At 33.1% G+C, this 15,817-nt stretch overlaps 2 protein-coding genes across 3 annotated transcripts in view; one reads left to right on the top strand and one right to left on the bottom strand.

The window, feature by feature from the left end:
- Nucleotides 1-8,046, bottom strand: part of LOC131072556 (nucleoid-associated protein At2g24020, chloroplastic) — a 38,037-nt gene extending 29,991 nt beyond the window's left edge. The window contains exons 1-2 of one of the 2 annotated variants that reach the window (XM_058008735.2): nucleotides 7,859-8,046; nucleotides 5,911-6,065 (exon numbers count right to left, since the gene is read on the bottom strand). In XM_058008735.2, the coding sequence (XP_057864718.1) occupies nucleotides 5,911-6,065; nucleotides 7,859-7,934 (231 nt within the window). In that variant the 5' untranslated portion in view covers nucleotides 7,935-8,046. The remainder of the gene's footprint in view (nucleotides 1-5,910; nucleotides 6,066-7,858) is intronic. The other variant, XM_058008736.2, reaches the window with a different exon arrangement.
- A 3,327-nt stretch (nucleotides 8,047-11,373) lies between these two features.
- LOC131858789 (uncharacterized) lies at nucleotides 11,374-15,408 on the top strand. The gene is made up of 10 exons (XM_059212239.1): nucleotides 11,374-11,654; nucleotides 11,752-12,376; nucleotides 12,493-12,692; nucleotides 12,803-12,874; nucleotides 12,954-13,138; nucleotides 13,229-13,708; nucleotides 13,805-13,882; nucleotides 13,965-14,030; nucleotides 14,118-14,345; nucleotides 15,359-15,408. Exons 1-10 carry the CDS (start codon nucleotides 11,374-11,376, stop codon nucleotides 15,406-15,408), a joined length of 2,265 nt encoding a protein of 754 aa, XP_059068222.1.
- Nucleotides 15,409-15,817: the final 409 nt, after the last annotated feature.

Genomic DNA, 15,817 nt, shown 5'->3' with positions numbered 1-15,817 from the left:
ATCTTTCCTTGGCAATTAGATATATCATTGTACTCATAATCAGAAACTTTAAGAATACTGAAAAACATAGTTTCACTGAGTTCTAGAATGTGGGGACAGGTTTTGTGGATGGTGAGACCAAGAGCCTACAATTGGGGTGGGTGAGAGGGGCTGGCAACACAAATATACATGTAAAAGCAGAGCAGGATTCTAAAGGCACCACCCCTCACAGGGTCTGGGGGCCAAAAGAGGGTGCGCTTGAGGGTTGGAACCCTTGCCACCAAGCCCAAATTAATGTCTTCAAGACCACATGGGATTTCATGGTGCACGACATTTTTTCATAATTTTATCACTATGTTTTCAACTTTTTCTCCAACAACAAGTCTCACTGTGTTGACCAAATCTTCAATCTTCAAAGAACTAAAAGTAAAGCTCGAGATTTTGACTCACTTGATGATAAAGACTATGCAATTGTAAGAAATATTTGAACAACTTCCAAAGTTAAGATAAGAGAGTGTGCATCCCAATAAATAGAAACAATAACAGTTGTTTTAATGATCTGTATTGCCTCTAATACCATGTAAGCAACATTGGAAAGTGATAGACAAACCCAATAACAGTTGTTTTAATGATCTATATTGCCTCTATAACATGTAAGAAACGTTGGAAAGTGATAGACAAACCCTAAATGATTGGAATAATCAAGCAAATCAACCCTGCTCATATTTGTGAAGAAAACCCAGGCAAACTGCTTTTTTATAGAAAAGCTTAACTGAACAAGGAAAAACCATGAAAAACCCATTAAAAATATCATTTAAATTTTTATTAGTTGTGACTTTATCAATTAAACTGTGATTTTTCAGGAAAAAGATACTGTTAAAAAATCATTTCTAGCAACTTAATGTAAAACATCAATTTTTTTAGGGTGAAAATTGCCAAAACAGTCAGTCCAGGATTAGTCGCAATTTTTTTAATTATTTCTACTTCTATGGATAAGGAAGTGACAGGTGGAATGCAATCCTAAAGACCAAACCATTGAAGAAGCAAGGCATGCTTCTGCTGAGATGAAAATTCCGGTTGTAATATGAAAGATTTTCATTCCTGTGAAGTCCAATAGGCGTCACATTTCAAAGGAACCATGCAGTTTGTTTTTGAGCTCGCAAATGAGAGGGTGTAACTCCCCTATGATGATCATGCCATCAACATACAACACAATTACAAGAATATGGCAATCATGATAACAGAAGTAGCGAGTCCAGTCCTCCTCACATCAAACAAAGCCTGCAGAGATAAAAAAAAATTTATGGAATATTTGTAACATGCTCTAGTGGCTTGTCTAAGCCCCAAACAAAGACCTCTTGAATCTCAAACAAGTGTAACATCACCAGCCTACCAAAAACCTAGTGGTTGCTCATGAAAATCTCCTCTTATGGGTCCTTGTGAAGAAAATCACTCCTTACTTCTGATGAATTTCCAGTTAAGGATAAAGCAAGGAAGACCAGAGAACAGTACAAATGGTGTCCATCTTGGCAATAAGAGCAAAAGTCTCATTGAAGTCAATTGCTTCATTAAGAGAGAAGTGTGTCTTGTGCATTTCAATCGCCCCATGCTCATCAAATTTGGTCTTAGAGACCCATTTGCAACCCAAAATGTTACCCTTATTAAGCCACAAAACAAGATCCCAAGCATCATTCTGCATAAGGGCATCATACTCTTGCCAAATTGCCTTCCCCCAATGGCCATGTCCACAAGCCTAATGATAAGAAATGGAATCAAAATGATGAGCTATGAGAACATGATGTGTCTTTGATTGAGTCGTGTTATGTGTCTTAATAAGATCCTAATGAGTGGAATCAACATTCTCAAATGTAGCAGTAAATTGCTTAAGCATTTTGGTTGGAGTAGGAATGGAGGATTCAGGAAAGGTTTTAATACTAGGAATGAGTCCACAATATCCTCAACTTGGACAAACATCAAAAGATCCCCCTGGGTAGGGTACTAATCAGCAAAAGTTTCTTTAATTGAAACTGAATGAGGAATAATAGTCATCTCATGAATGAAAGACGTTGGAATATAGAGCTGACAGATGAATGAACTCTCTACTCTTATTAATTGATGCATGGATCCTGTAAAGGGGCAACAAATCAGACAGTTGTGCAAAATATATCTGAGGAAGGCCTTTACAAAAAACCAATTTCCTCTCAATAACAGTACCGTGAGCACCAAGGTTGAAAATCCTGTATACTTTGGACCCCTCTCTAGAGATGACTACAATGCATCTATAGGTTCTAGTTTGTGGAAAATTTCATATGGGATGTGGGCCCAAAGCAAAGAATCAAATGAGAAATAGATGGTTTCTCACACACCATATGTTCAAAAAGAGTGCATTCTTAACCACACAAGTTGGAGTGTGGTTGATGATAAGTGTGGTAGAGACAACAACTTCCCCCCAAAACTTCAAATCCATTTGTGTATTGTGCAGCACACAAATAGCCATACCCGAGAGGACAGGATCTTCCTCTCAGCTACCCCTCTCTGTTGTGGAGTGTAGCATACCATGTGCTAGCAGGTTATGCCATGGTAGGTTAAGAATCAGTCAAACTCTCTATTGATGCACTCTCTCCCCCTATTTGATCTAAGACATTTTATATTTTCTACATTTTGTCATTTTGTAGTTGTTGCCTTTCAGCCTTTTATTGTATATGCACATTGACAATGGAAACTCAATGAAAAACAGCAAAATTCTGTTAAATTGTATGTCAAAATGTGAATTCTCAATCAGCTCTAATATTATGTGATAGAGATATATAATCAATATGATGAATACTTCATTATATGAATAGTGAAATTTCCCTATATTTATATAGACATCCCATACTGTCTCGCACCCACCAAAAAAAAGGCCTCTCTTCCTTTCCCATTTCCAAAACATGTCCCTGATTTTCCTGTAGTGCCCATCCAGACACACCATGGAACATATGTAAGAATAGAAGAGCTTGAATGAATATAGCTCTAAAGAATAATGAAATATGAAACAACCTTAAACGGTGCAAAAAACTTGAACAATATATCAAGCCATTAATCTTAGACCACACAAAAATGCTAAGATAAAAGTCAATAATCAAATGAAAGAACCAACAAACATTTGTGGGCTTTTTTCTATTAGCATTTGTAGTCAAAGTTTTACATGTCTCTCTTATGATTGTCAATAAATTAAGGATAAAAAGTAAGTAAACCTCCACCTTATATAGAATATAATACTCAAATTAAAGCAGCAATACTTAGATAATAGATATCTATGGGCCTCTTTCCTTTAGAATTTGTAGCCAAAATTTTAAACTTCTAGTGTTTGTCAATCAGTCAATGATTTATAGAGTGTAAACCTTCTAGTCTTCTGGACTTCAGGCATAAAGAGGAGGAGAAAGAGAACTCTCCAGTTAAATCTTGTGCACATCACTAGTGACTAGACGATTAAGAAATTCTGCCCAGCATATACTTAATTTTTCTGCATTTCTTTTCTGTTATATAAAATAATGTTGAATTCCTATAAGTGTATCCTCACACTCACTGCTAACTACATTAGTATTGCAAGCTGAATACCTCATGGCTAGAAACTGCAGTAACATGCAAAAGTAGACCAATTAAATGGATCAAACTGTTAAGGTATAATGTGAAGACATTTTGTGTAGGCTAAAATATGCCTCCATTTGAGATACCCATTGTTCTAATTTCCTTGCACTCATTTCTCCATCAATGCACTGAATATTGATATTTGACTCAGCCTTGAAGAAACCACCATATGGTAACTCTCCTTGACCTTTATCAGTTCTAACAGGTTCTTCTTTTTCCTCTTCTTCCTCTTTTGTGATACCCAGTTTCTCAGTTAAGTCAAGCATAATACTTTCTGGTCTATCTTTTCAAATGAGTGGGAAATACCAACATCATTTTCCAACCTCCTAAACTATGCCTCATCGTCATACACTTCTCTATCCATATCTCTTGTCATCTATCTTGCTGTGCTATTCCACTCTTTTGTGCCAATTTCCAGCTCAAAAGGGACCAAATTCTCACTTCCACTTGACTTTTTAGAGTGTGAAACAAGTCAAAAGTCTTGTTATATCAGTCACACACTTGCAGGGATAACAAATACCCTACTCTGATACCACTTGACCTATCAAATATTGGAGACACATTACTGGCAACCACCAACTAAAAATATTTGCTTGTCAACTCCACCCAATACCTTCTTAATACTTAAACTAGTTTTGAATTGCCTATCAGTTTAGTTTAATATGTTCAATACTGCAAAAATACATGGAACGCAAGATAAAATATCATACAAGTGCAAAACAGAACCAAAAAAGAGATTGAACATGCAACTACACCAGGAGAAACCCTCAAAAGAGAAGAAAACACCAGAAGAGCAAGATTCTTCTCCTCGTGCCGCTATTATCCAGTCAATTAAAAGTGTTTACAATGTCACTAGGATGAATTGGAACCTATAAAATGAGTTCAATGAGCTCCAAACACCTGAAAATGGTTTCTGCACCATGGAACCCTGTTCTTCCTCTTGCAATAGTCAAAACTTGATCCATATGAAGGCAGAATAAAGCCAACCCTTGCACAATGAATTAAAAGTGTTCTTGTGCCTTTCCCATGTCCATTATTAGCAACAAAAGTAAGATCTAAAATTGGAATGTGAATTGAAAAGGAGTAACCCTTCAACTTCCACTCTTTGTCCAATTTGGATCGAAAATGCCACAAGCCCACAGCGGACGATGTCTAAACTCCAGCTAAGAACCTGCAGTTTCAACACCATTCATTTTTCTCTTGATTTTGACATCTGATCACCATCTTCCTGACCTCTTTGTGATGCTCCCAATCATCCCAAGGCTACCTTTAACCTAAGTACAAACATCATGGTATCAAAAAATGTCCTATGGAGGAAACGCACACAACCATAGTCCTTAGACAACCTCTCAAATGGAAAAGGAATGAACTGAGCCCAGATCATGCAACTTTGATCCATTTTTTTGGATCAGACACAGCAATACTGCAGCCAAATGGAGAAAATTTCCCTGCCTACTAGTAACTTCAAATTCAACAATCTTGTTAAAATTCAAGTAAATAAAGTACAATAAGCTCTGTGTCATACGGTAATAAATATTCAGGCTCCCTTTTATGGGCACACCTAACTACACAATCAGTTGGAATCTGCAAATCCAAGTTGAATGACTCCTATGTGTGACTGTAGAAAATTGTTTTCAAAAACCATTACATTTATTTCATACTTTATTGTCAGTAGTGTAACACATTTTTGGCAAAACTATTTGAACCTGGAAAATTGATCAATAACAATCACTTCCAAAATTGCCACTAACTTTCCTCATTTCTTGCGTCTGCATTTTTTCTATTTGCAAACAGAAAAACTCATATATTATATTATTTTAGAAACACATTATAAGGACAGCGACAAGACAAAAAACCAGAGAACTTCTTATCACACAACAAATCATGGCCAAAAAAACAAAATTATCATAACTTTCTCGCAATTGATACTATCTTAGATATTATTATATTATATTTCACTTAGCAGTTCAAAGAGAGTTGATTTCTTTGGTTTTGGGCTATATTCAATATTTTTCTTATAATTTTTTATGCACACGGAGTTTATTCCCTCTTGGGAAGTCAAAAAATATCAAATATGTCCTCTTGCTTGTCAAATTTTTCATGTAATGCATCTTATATCTCCAAATTGTGCTATTTATTTTAGCAAAGAACATCGGTAGTTTAAAATGATAATCTTTGAATTGTCACATATGGACTGAACCCACGTTATCAAAGGATCAAAGAAAAATAAATCCATGAAAATGCAACACCAAAATCTCCTTGATATAGATACTTTACTATTACACCTGATTTAATACATACCTTCTTGGCTGCCTCATCAGGATTCTCATTACTTTCCTTTTTTCCGCCAAATAAACTTTTCACACGAAGTGCACCCCTCCGACACCGGAATTGCTGACCATGCCTCAACCCAAATTGTATAACATGAGAATTCGTGCGATAGTTGTCACGAATGCCTGCAAAAATTCAATAGAAAACAATATGATGATTTATTTGAGAATACTAGTGCTTAAGACAAAGTCTCAATCTCATCCACTTCATACCAAGTTACTGCAGAAAGGTCCATCTTGTGGTTATATCTAGGTATAGATTAGAGAAATAGGATAATATTTGGACAGACCACCATTGACAATAAAAATCTCAAGTCCTCATTAGAAAAATCAAAGTATAAAACAATTTTAGAACAAACAACCATAAGATATGGCAAGAGCATTGTAGGTATTTAAGCAACTGCTTAACGTTATTAATCGCTGCATCATATAAGAATCAACTTCTCCAAATGAGACATCCTCCATAAAATTATCTCCTGCAAGGACTTCTGTAATATCCCCGCTTTGAAATAGAATTTAATAATAAATGATAATAATAAAATTAAAATATTAATAAAAAAAATTAAAATATAAAATAATATAATTAAATATGGTTAATTACAAATTAATTAAGTTAATGAAAAGTCAAAAGACATGAAAGGAAAAGTAGCGACTCCCTCAACGATGAGATATAAAAGGGAGAAGAGAACCTCATTTGATTTACATGTTCTGATTGACAGCATTAACTATATATAAATATATATATAAATGCACTTGTGTATTATATGTGATGATTGCAGGGCTTAAAAGTCAAGAAGTTGTTGGAAAGATAATTATTACAAGTAATTCCCTTAACCCTAATCTCCTGAATTTGCGTTTGTAGCATTTAATTTGAGGCAATTAGAGTAGGGGATATTACTAGTTCAATCAATCCTTCACTTGACTGAGTTAAGCTTTGCAAGTCCCCAAAAGAGATTTAAAGAAGATCCAGAGAAACGAGAAAAATAATAAGAAATATATAGTCAAATGACATGAGCTCAAGTGGTAAATCATTGGGGCTTTTATTGTGGAAACCTGTCAAATCCTCAGTAAGCCATGTTACGTGCTTAAAATCTAGAAATGTTGAATGTTGAATTGGATAAATTGCAAAATGTAATTTTGGGTTTGGCATGCCCCCAACATACGATACCGGTGCAAGTCCTGGGTGATATAGAAGATAGAGGTAACCCCAGTTTGCAGCATATAAGTCGAAGGGCACCCCACAAGGGGATATCTAACCGTTAAAATAAAGGAGGAATCTATGTAATAGTATGACAGTTTTATCAATGAATCATTTTCACCTTCAACTAATGGCTGGTGAGCTACGATTTTGCTACACATTCACTAAACCCAACCAGTTCTCGTACTCTCACAGACATTGACTTTCTTCAACCAAAACGAAAGAAATTATATTAATATCAACAAGTGACCTAAATAGAATAATGGGACTATGCATCCAAGCATGATAGATAAGTGTTAGGGTGAAAAGAACAATACATGAATTAAAAATTATCATCCAGCAGCTTCACTAATTTCGTTATCATCCTTGCTCAATCTACCAGGGTGCTTCAGGCACAATAAATCACAAAAAAATCCCAACTATTATTTTCAAAGTAAACCCCAATTTCCCAATTATTCCCATTTGTTGGCATCAAAAAAGGCATGGAGATTTGAACAAACGAACACGGAATGCCAATGAACGGTTGATGCACAACAAATTACAGCAAGCCAATACTCTCTAAAGGGAATTTAATCAAAAAAATATCGGTTCGGCAAATTTACAAAATATCCAGTTCATGTCATTTCGGAAAAGATATTTCTTGCGCGAATTAATAAAAACATATTTTGAAAAAATCTTCTCATGTCATTGAAATTAATGTGTTAAAATTTCAGTAGCTTACAATGGGAAGAAGTGTGGTCCGGTGCATTAAGCTTGGTGAGAGTTCCTATTCCTGTACAGCTCGACATACAAGCCATTTCAAGCGCCGCAAATCAACACGCTCTCCACCAGAATAATAAAAATGGATTGCAGACTGCTCCACATCAAGATAGGATTGTCGGCTCGTTAAACTTAATTTCGGCGCATTTCATTTCATTTCGGATTTAATCAAATCGCATTATTAATTTATTTTTTTTCGTGTCTGACAATGCTTAGTGCCAATTTTTTTATTATTATTTAATTACATGGTGAGAGTACGGTGAACGTTTAGTGCCAAATTTCAACCTATTCACTACTATGTGGCCCATATCCAACCACACATTACTATTTTACTATTGATCATGTCGTCTAAAAAGCTTTCCTCTAAAAAAAAATAAAAATAAACAATTTATTAAATTATGACAATACAATTACAACAAACAAATTAGATCAAAAAAAGGAAAATCTTGTAGCATAAATGATTAGAATGTTGTTCACAACTTCAGATTTAAATTAAAAAAAAAGAAGCAGCAATAATAAATTAGTCATGAATGAATGAGATACAAAGTTTTCTACTAATCTTGTTTTGTTTTTTTTAATAATTTGATTAAGAATTTCAATCATCTTTATATAAATATGAAGGTTGATTAAATTAGACATGAAGCATCAAGTTCCTCCAAATAGTGTGGTTAGTTTAGAGTAGATAAAAGTAGAGATCAAAATAGAGGGGGAGAGGAATAAAAGTATAGATCAAGATAGAGGGGGGAGAGGAAGAGATAAAAGGCAATGGCTACGCAACGGACAAAATGGCCCGCTGCCATGCCTTCTCCATCCGATCCCCCCCATGCCATGCCATGCCATCACGCCCTTCGATGGTCGTCCAATCAAATGCAACGGTCCCATCAACCCATACATCACACTGATCTCCCTGCCATTAATCCTGAACGCCCGGTTTTACGCGCTCTTCCTGCCATTAATCCTCAACACCATGTTTACCTACTCTTTCGTTAATGCACTACGCGTGTAAATTCCCCCCTCCAAATGGACTCGGAGCGGCAAAAAAATCCCCCATTCTTCCACAGATTTTGGCAAACAAGCAACAATGGAGACTCGGACAACCAGAAGATAGAGTCGATTGATGAAAAATGGTTCCTTAGTTCAAAAACATATTATCCCAGTCATCGTAAACCACGGTAGGTGTGTAATTTTAGACTACATTTTACGTTGCCAATGTTTGCAATTCTGTAAATATGAAAAACTAAGCTATTTTCCATTTTAAAGGCTAGCTCCAATGTTTAAATCTAAATGGCTGAGTGTTTTTTCTGCTAATTCGTCAAATATGAAATAAGCTATTGAAAATGGAGATTTAATCTGAATGGCTGAGTGTTTTTTTTGCTAATTCGTTAAATATGAAATAAGCTATTGAAAATGGAGATTCAGAATTGACACAGGTTCTTGGTTTCATAGATTTTTCATTATTGTTAAATATATATCTTATATAATAATTTTTGTATTTTTATTATTTGACTTTTGTTTACACTTATTTTTTTAATGATTAATTATTGTTTAAACTTATGTTAATGAATTTTAAATTACTAATCAATTATATTTTTAAATATTTGTAGGCAATTAAAAGTTATTTCCAAATCAGACCTGGTGAAGTAAGGCCATCTCTACATATTGCACACCAAAAATCAGGTAAGTTTGTCCATAGTAGCTTTCTTCTTCAATCTTTAAAATGCATTATCTTTCATGTAATAACCCCATTTTCTATGAATTTTTAAAAAAAAATGTTAATTTTTTTATAAGGAGTTCAATGGTTTGGTTAATTTTTTAGTTTGATGTCTTATAAATTGTATGTTTTTAATTTGTCATTTAATCCAACTTACTCTTGTCTTCGAAGTGTCATATCATAACTTGATCAAAACATGTATTCATCACGTATTCATTGGCCTCCATATCTAAGATATAGACATCATAACATGTTATGTTTGCATCCTTATAGACTTCCATTATTATTCTTTTTGCAAAATAGGCAGAAACCTCCATAAACATTTATCTCCTAGGTCAAACCATCACATATATATCACCACATTTAATCAAAACCATTTACATGTAGACATGATCAAACATTATCCTTCATCTTGGATAGTCAAATTTTATCCAAAAATAACTAAAAAAATGAAAAAATGAAAAACCTAAAATAAAATAAGAAAAGTAGAGTCCATAGGCACGTGCTACTCATTACTAAACCACACAAAAGGAAAAAAAATGAAACAAAATATCTTACATCTGCTTGTAACAAAATATCAAACAAACCTTTGAACCTTTGAACCACAATATATGAAATTCTATATTATCGAGAATTTAATGATATTTCTATAATTTCAATATTAGTAAATTATGTAGAATTTCATATATTGTGGTTCAAAGGTTCAAAGGTTTGTTTGATATTTTGTTACAAGCGGATGTAAGATATTCAACATTAATAATAATTTTTCATTTTTCATTTAATCCAACTTACTCTTGTTTTTGAAATGTCATATCATAACTTGTTCACATCATTATAGACATCCATATCGTAGGTTTGATCACAATTCATATTGTTGCCATCTGTTTGTCCTATCAAAAGGGCATCATGTATTCATTGGCATCCATATCTTAGGATATAGACAGCATAACATCTTATGTTTGCATCCTTATACACTTCAATTATTATTCTTTGTGCAAATTAGGTTGAAACCGCCATAAACATTTATCTCCTAGGTTTAGACCCATCATAGTATGCATCTTAGGTCAAACCATCGTTTATATATGTGTGTGTGTGTGTGTGTGTGTGTGTGTGTGTGTGTGTGTGTGTCATAACTTCTTATCATATCATATACATCCAACATCCCCCATTACACACAGATTAATAACATTACATTTACATCCACAACATAACCTCATATCCTACCATCATTATATCCCACAAAACAATATATACATAATATCAACACATTTGATCAAAACCATTTACATGGAGACATTAAACATCACCCTTCATCTTTGATAGTCAAATTTTATTCAAAAATTTAAAATTAAAAAAAAAAAGTGTTAAACCTAAAAGAAAATAAGAAAAGTAGAGTCCATATGTACATGCCACTCATTACTAAATTACACAAAAAGAAAACTATGAAACAAAATATCTTACATCCACTTGTAACAAAATGTCAAACATACCTTTGAACCAAAATATATATGAAATTTTATATTATCGAGGATTTAATGATATTTCTATAATTTCAATATTAGTAAATTATTTTTTATGGTTTCTATTTCTATGATTTTTGCAACATGTCATTGAATTTCATTCTAATATTATTTTGAAACTCAAAAGAAAGTGTGAACACTAAGGCAAAGAGAATTGTGTTATGGAGTGATTAGAAAAATTAATATAATTGTTCCAACACATTTGAATAAGATAGAGGGTCACTAACTATCTTAATATTATTCAGAATGGGTAAAAACAAAAACAACAAATGGAAATCACTTATCGAACTAGGTGTCCAAGATATTCCAAACCAGGGAAATCATTTCTCAAGTGATGACCTTGAATGGACACCTATTGGAGTTGGTGGTCAAATGGACTTATGTGCTGCAATCCCTCTTGAAAGGCTCCCTCACTTTGTCAAAGGAGAAGGTTTGTTGGATATCACAGAGACAAACTTTGTACGCAAGAAGCATAGAGAGTCAAATTCAAATAATCCTACTGATCACACTACCAAGACATATTCAAGGTTTGCCTTTATTTAGTATAATAATTGAACATGTCACAATTTATATTTTTCATTTATTATGTCAATTAATATATATTTTTTGGAAATTTATAAACAGTTATTGGTGTGCTTTTGGCCCCGGGGACAATAGAGAAAAAATTAGAAAAAAGAAAAGGATAAGGAAGTTCATCCAAAAAAGGGGTTGTCAGGCTCATTTTCTTGTCGGGGTTATGTATGGTAGACCAGATGTTGCTATTATTACATACAATGAATTTACCCATTGTGATGCTAATGGTGAATTTTGTCATGGAAAGGATGATCCTTCTAGTGGTCCAAGAAGCAATTTTGCACCAAGATTATCAAATGAGTGTAAATCGTATATTGAAACCTTATTACTAATGGGTGTGGGGATTGGCACAATATGTGAGCAACACTACTTAGATCATGGTTTGACTAAATTGATGAAGAAGAGGGACACATGTTTGTTGAGAAAAGATGTGTTGAATGCATGGAAAAGAGTACGCTCCCTTCGATCTCAAAAAAATGAAGATGATGCAAAAAGTGTAAGCTTGTGGCTTGTAGAGGGGAAAGATAATTTTTTCTACTATAAAAGACCAAAAAATGTGGAAAATATTCCATTTATCATGGGCATTCAAACACCATGGATGCGAGAAATGATGGTGAAACATTCACATAACTCAATCATTGCAATGGATTCCACATTCTCAACAAATAAATATGGTGTAAGTAAAATAATGTTGCCCATATTTATGTATCTTAAATTAATCTTTGATACTTCTTTTATATGTATTTCTTCATAGATATCTTTTATTTATTGATATAGTTTATTCATGTGCAGTATGAGTTATATACATTGCTTGTATTCGATGAACAAGAGGTCAGCATACCTATTGCATGGGCCATATCCTCAAGAAATAAAGTTGAGGATATAAATGAATGGCTTACAGAGGTTTATAAAAGAGGAAAACAGAGTAAAGAAGATTGGCATGTCAATGCATTCATGACAGATGATGCTAGTGCTGAGATTGAGGCAATCAGGTTTTTATTGACTTAAATTTTTTTTTTAATTTAAAATAACTTCAACCCATTTTAATTACTTAATATTTAGTTTGAATGTTACTTATGAACTTTTATAATGTAACTTGTAGATTATCCTTTAATTGTCAGATACTTTTATGTATTTGGCATGTGCGAAGGGCATGGTTGAAGAATGTGTATAGGTAAGTCAATCTTTAATTAAAATATGTCGAATATTACATAGTGCAAAATCATATCTAAGTGATTTTTTTTATAATTTAGGTATGTCAACAATAAGGATATTGCAACAAGTATGTTCAATAGATTGGGTGAAATAATGTACACAAAGAGTGATGATGAAGGCATTATTACTCAGTCGATAAAAAAATTCATGGAAGATTTCAAAGAAGAAAAAAAAATTATTGATTACTTTCAAAAAACTTGGTGTCATGATGAGAGGCGTATTGGTAAGTTCACCAAATTATTCATTATGGTTTCTATGTATTTACATCATTTTAGTTGATTTTTATTTGACATGATTATATTTGTTTGTTTAGCAATGTGGGCCAAAAACTTTCGAAGCTTTCCTCATGCAAATCAAGAAACTAATGCTTCCATAGAATCGTACCACTTCCATATCAAGAGTCACCATTTAAGTGATCGTGCTAAGAAATGTACAAGGAGAATGGACTGGCTTATCTATGTACTTCTTCATAGGGTAGAGCCCTTCTATAAAAATAAAAGATATTTGCAGCTATCTGGGTTTCTAACAAACTTCAAAAAGGAACGATATTACATAACTGCATTAGAAAGATTAAAAAAAATACCAAATGCAGATTGTCATCCATATGATCTTCTCCATAACACATATAAGATGAGAAGCCAAACTGATCCAACCAAATGGTATTTTGTAAGAAAATTTGGACCTGATTTTTATGTGTGTGATTGTGAGTGGGCGAAAAGAGGAAACACATGCAAACATGTGTTGAAGATTTTAGATCTTCTAAGGAGAAACAAAACAAATGAGCAAGATCAAGGTATTGGTAAGGTCCATTTGAGATATAAGTTTAATATTCATATTTTTAATGATTATTATATTTTTTCTCAAAACTAACTAGATTAATCTTATTAAGTTACAGAAGGTGTCACTCTATTGGTTGATGATGACCACGATGTTAGAGGGAGTCTTATTCATGAAAATATCACTACAGGTAATGTTGATATTGTCTTTACAATTAAATATTAAATAATTTTATGGTTATCAAAATTAAGTAATTCTTATTTCAAATGCAGATAGTTGTGTTCAATTAGAAGATCAAGATGTGTTTGGAGTTGTCATTGGTGAAGACCAAAGAATGGGTAAAATTCTAAATCATCATTTTATAATCAAATATTTAAATTCTTTTAATTATTTTTTTACTTAATCACATTTTTTTTATAATACAGATGATTGGAATTCATTTGATGCTTCCTCTGATAAATTTCAAAATTTTGTTCATTATTTGAATTCATTACTCCAAAATTTACCAACAAGAGCAAATGAAAGAAATATTTTCAGTGAATGTGTTGAGAGATTTAGAAAAGATATTGATGCATCTCTTTCTTCCAAATTTACACCAAACCCTAGGTCAGAGAACATGCCTATCAAACAAATGCCACCATGGTTTAGTCCAAGTAAAATGCACAAACGTCATTCTATTCATCAAAGACATAATGTCATTTCTCAAGACTTGAACAAAAGAGTGGAGTGTGAAAATTTCCAATTCCCCTCTATAGGATGTAGAAAGAAGAAGAAAAAGAAGGTCACTAATCGCTCAAGCATAGCGATACAAGAAGAAAGTCTTATTATCATAACAACAAAGTGAGTACATTTATTATAAAGTATTTTGGTAATTTACATAGCAATGTCTTATTTTTATTTCATATATTAAACATATGTTATTGTAGGTTTGGATGATCAAGCAAATACTCGATGACATCGATTACCTTTTTCCATTGATCTAAACCAAACAATAACAGATGAAATAGACCATATAGATGGTAATTTTTTAACTATTAAATGTATTTATTAATTCTATAAAAAAATACTCAATTCATATGTCTAATAACTTTTATGTCCTTATTCAAACAAACTAGATAAAATCTGTGGAGATCAACCATCAATGGCCAATGTTATCCCCACTTAGACATTTCGACAAGCCAATCCAGGTATTAAATAATATAATATTCTTCATATTAATTACATAATGTGGCTTTACAGTTGAACATTTTATCTAAGTTGATGTGCATGTTTTTGCAGTTTTAAATGAACAACAAATACATGAAGAACATATGTTGCCCTTTCCTACGGATCTTAACCAAACAACAACAATGATGCAATGCAAACTAGAGATGGTAAGAAAATTGAAAATTAAATTTCAATCAAATTTTGGATCTTTAACTTCTAAATTAATTTTATTTAAGTTGACATGTTAAATATGCATGTTATTGCAGCTTTAAATGATCGGGAAAAAAATGATGAATTGAACTTCAATCAATAATGACTCTTTTACTTGTAAAACCATTATGAATTGAACTTCAATCAATAATGAGTCTTTTACTTGTAAAAACATTATGAATTGAACTTCAATCAATAATGATTCTTTTACTTGTAAATTAATTTTATAACTAGCTCATTATATGTGCAGGTATTGATGATACTACAATGGAGGATCGTGGTCAATATTTTCCTGGATAACCATTATGGTGTATGATACTTTATTGTAATGGATTATTTATTGAGTGTGTAACTCTATTTAGAAATTGGATCTTGGATGGAGTGGCTTGTTTTTTCAAGATAGAGACATTATTTGCATACTATATTGTTTGACTTTATTTGCATACTATATTTTTTACTCTATTTTTGAGGATTAATGGCAGGAAGAGCGTGTAAAACTGGGCATTCAGGATTAATGGCAGGGAGATCCGTGTGATGTACGGGTTGATGGGACCGCTGCGTTTGATTGGACGACCATCGACGGGCATGATGGCATGGCATGGCATGGGGGGGATCGGATGGAGAAGGCATGGCAGTGAGCCATTTTGTCCGCTGCATAGCCATTGCCGAGATAAAAGGGGGAGGGATAGAAATAGATAGAGAGATATAT

Source organism: Cryptomeria japonica, chromosome 10, assembly GCF_030272615.1.
Source record: "Cryptomeria japonica chromosome 10, Sugi_1.0, whole genome shotgun sequence".
NCBI classification, from domain to species: Eukaryota; Viridiplantae; Streptophyta; class Pinopsida; order Cupressales; family Cupressaceae; genus Cryptomeria; species Cryptomeria japonica.
Note: the sequence above shows the minus strand (reverse complement) of the source record. Positions and strands in the feature narration are given on the sequence as shown.

Excerpts from the sequence above, each read along its gene's own strand:
- LOC131858789 (XM_059212239.1), top strand. The coding sequence starts at position 11,374 with ATGGGTAAAAACAAAAACAACAAATGGAAATCACTTATCGAACTAGGT. Across the intron at positions 12,377-12,492 it reads TCTCAACAAATAAATATGGT|TATGAGTTATATACATTGCT; the intron begins GTAAGTAAAATA and ends ATTCATGTGCAG. Across the intron at positions 12,875-12,953 it reads TGGTTGAAGAATGTGTATAG|GTATGTCAACAATAAGGATA; the intron begins GTAAGTCAATCT and ends TTTATAATTTAG.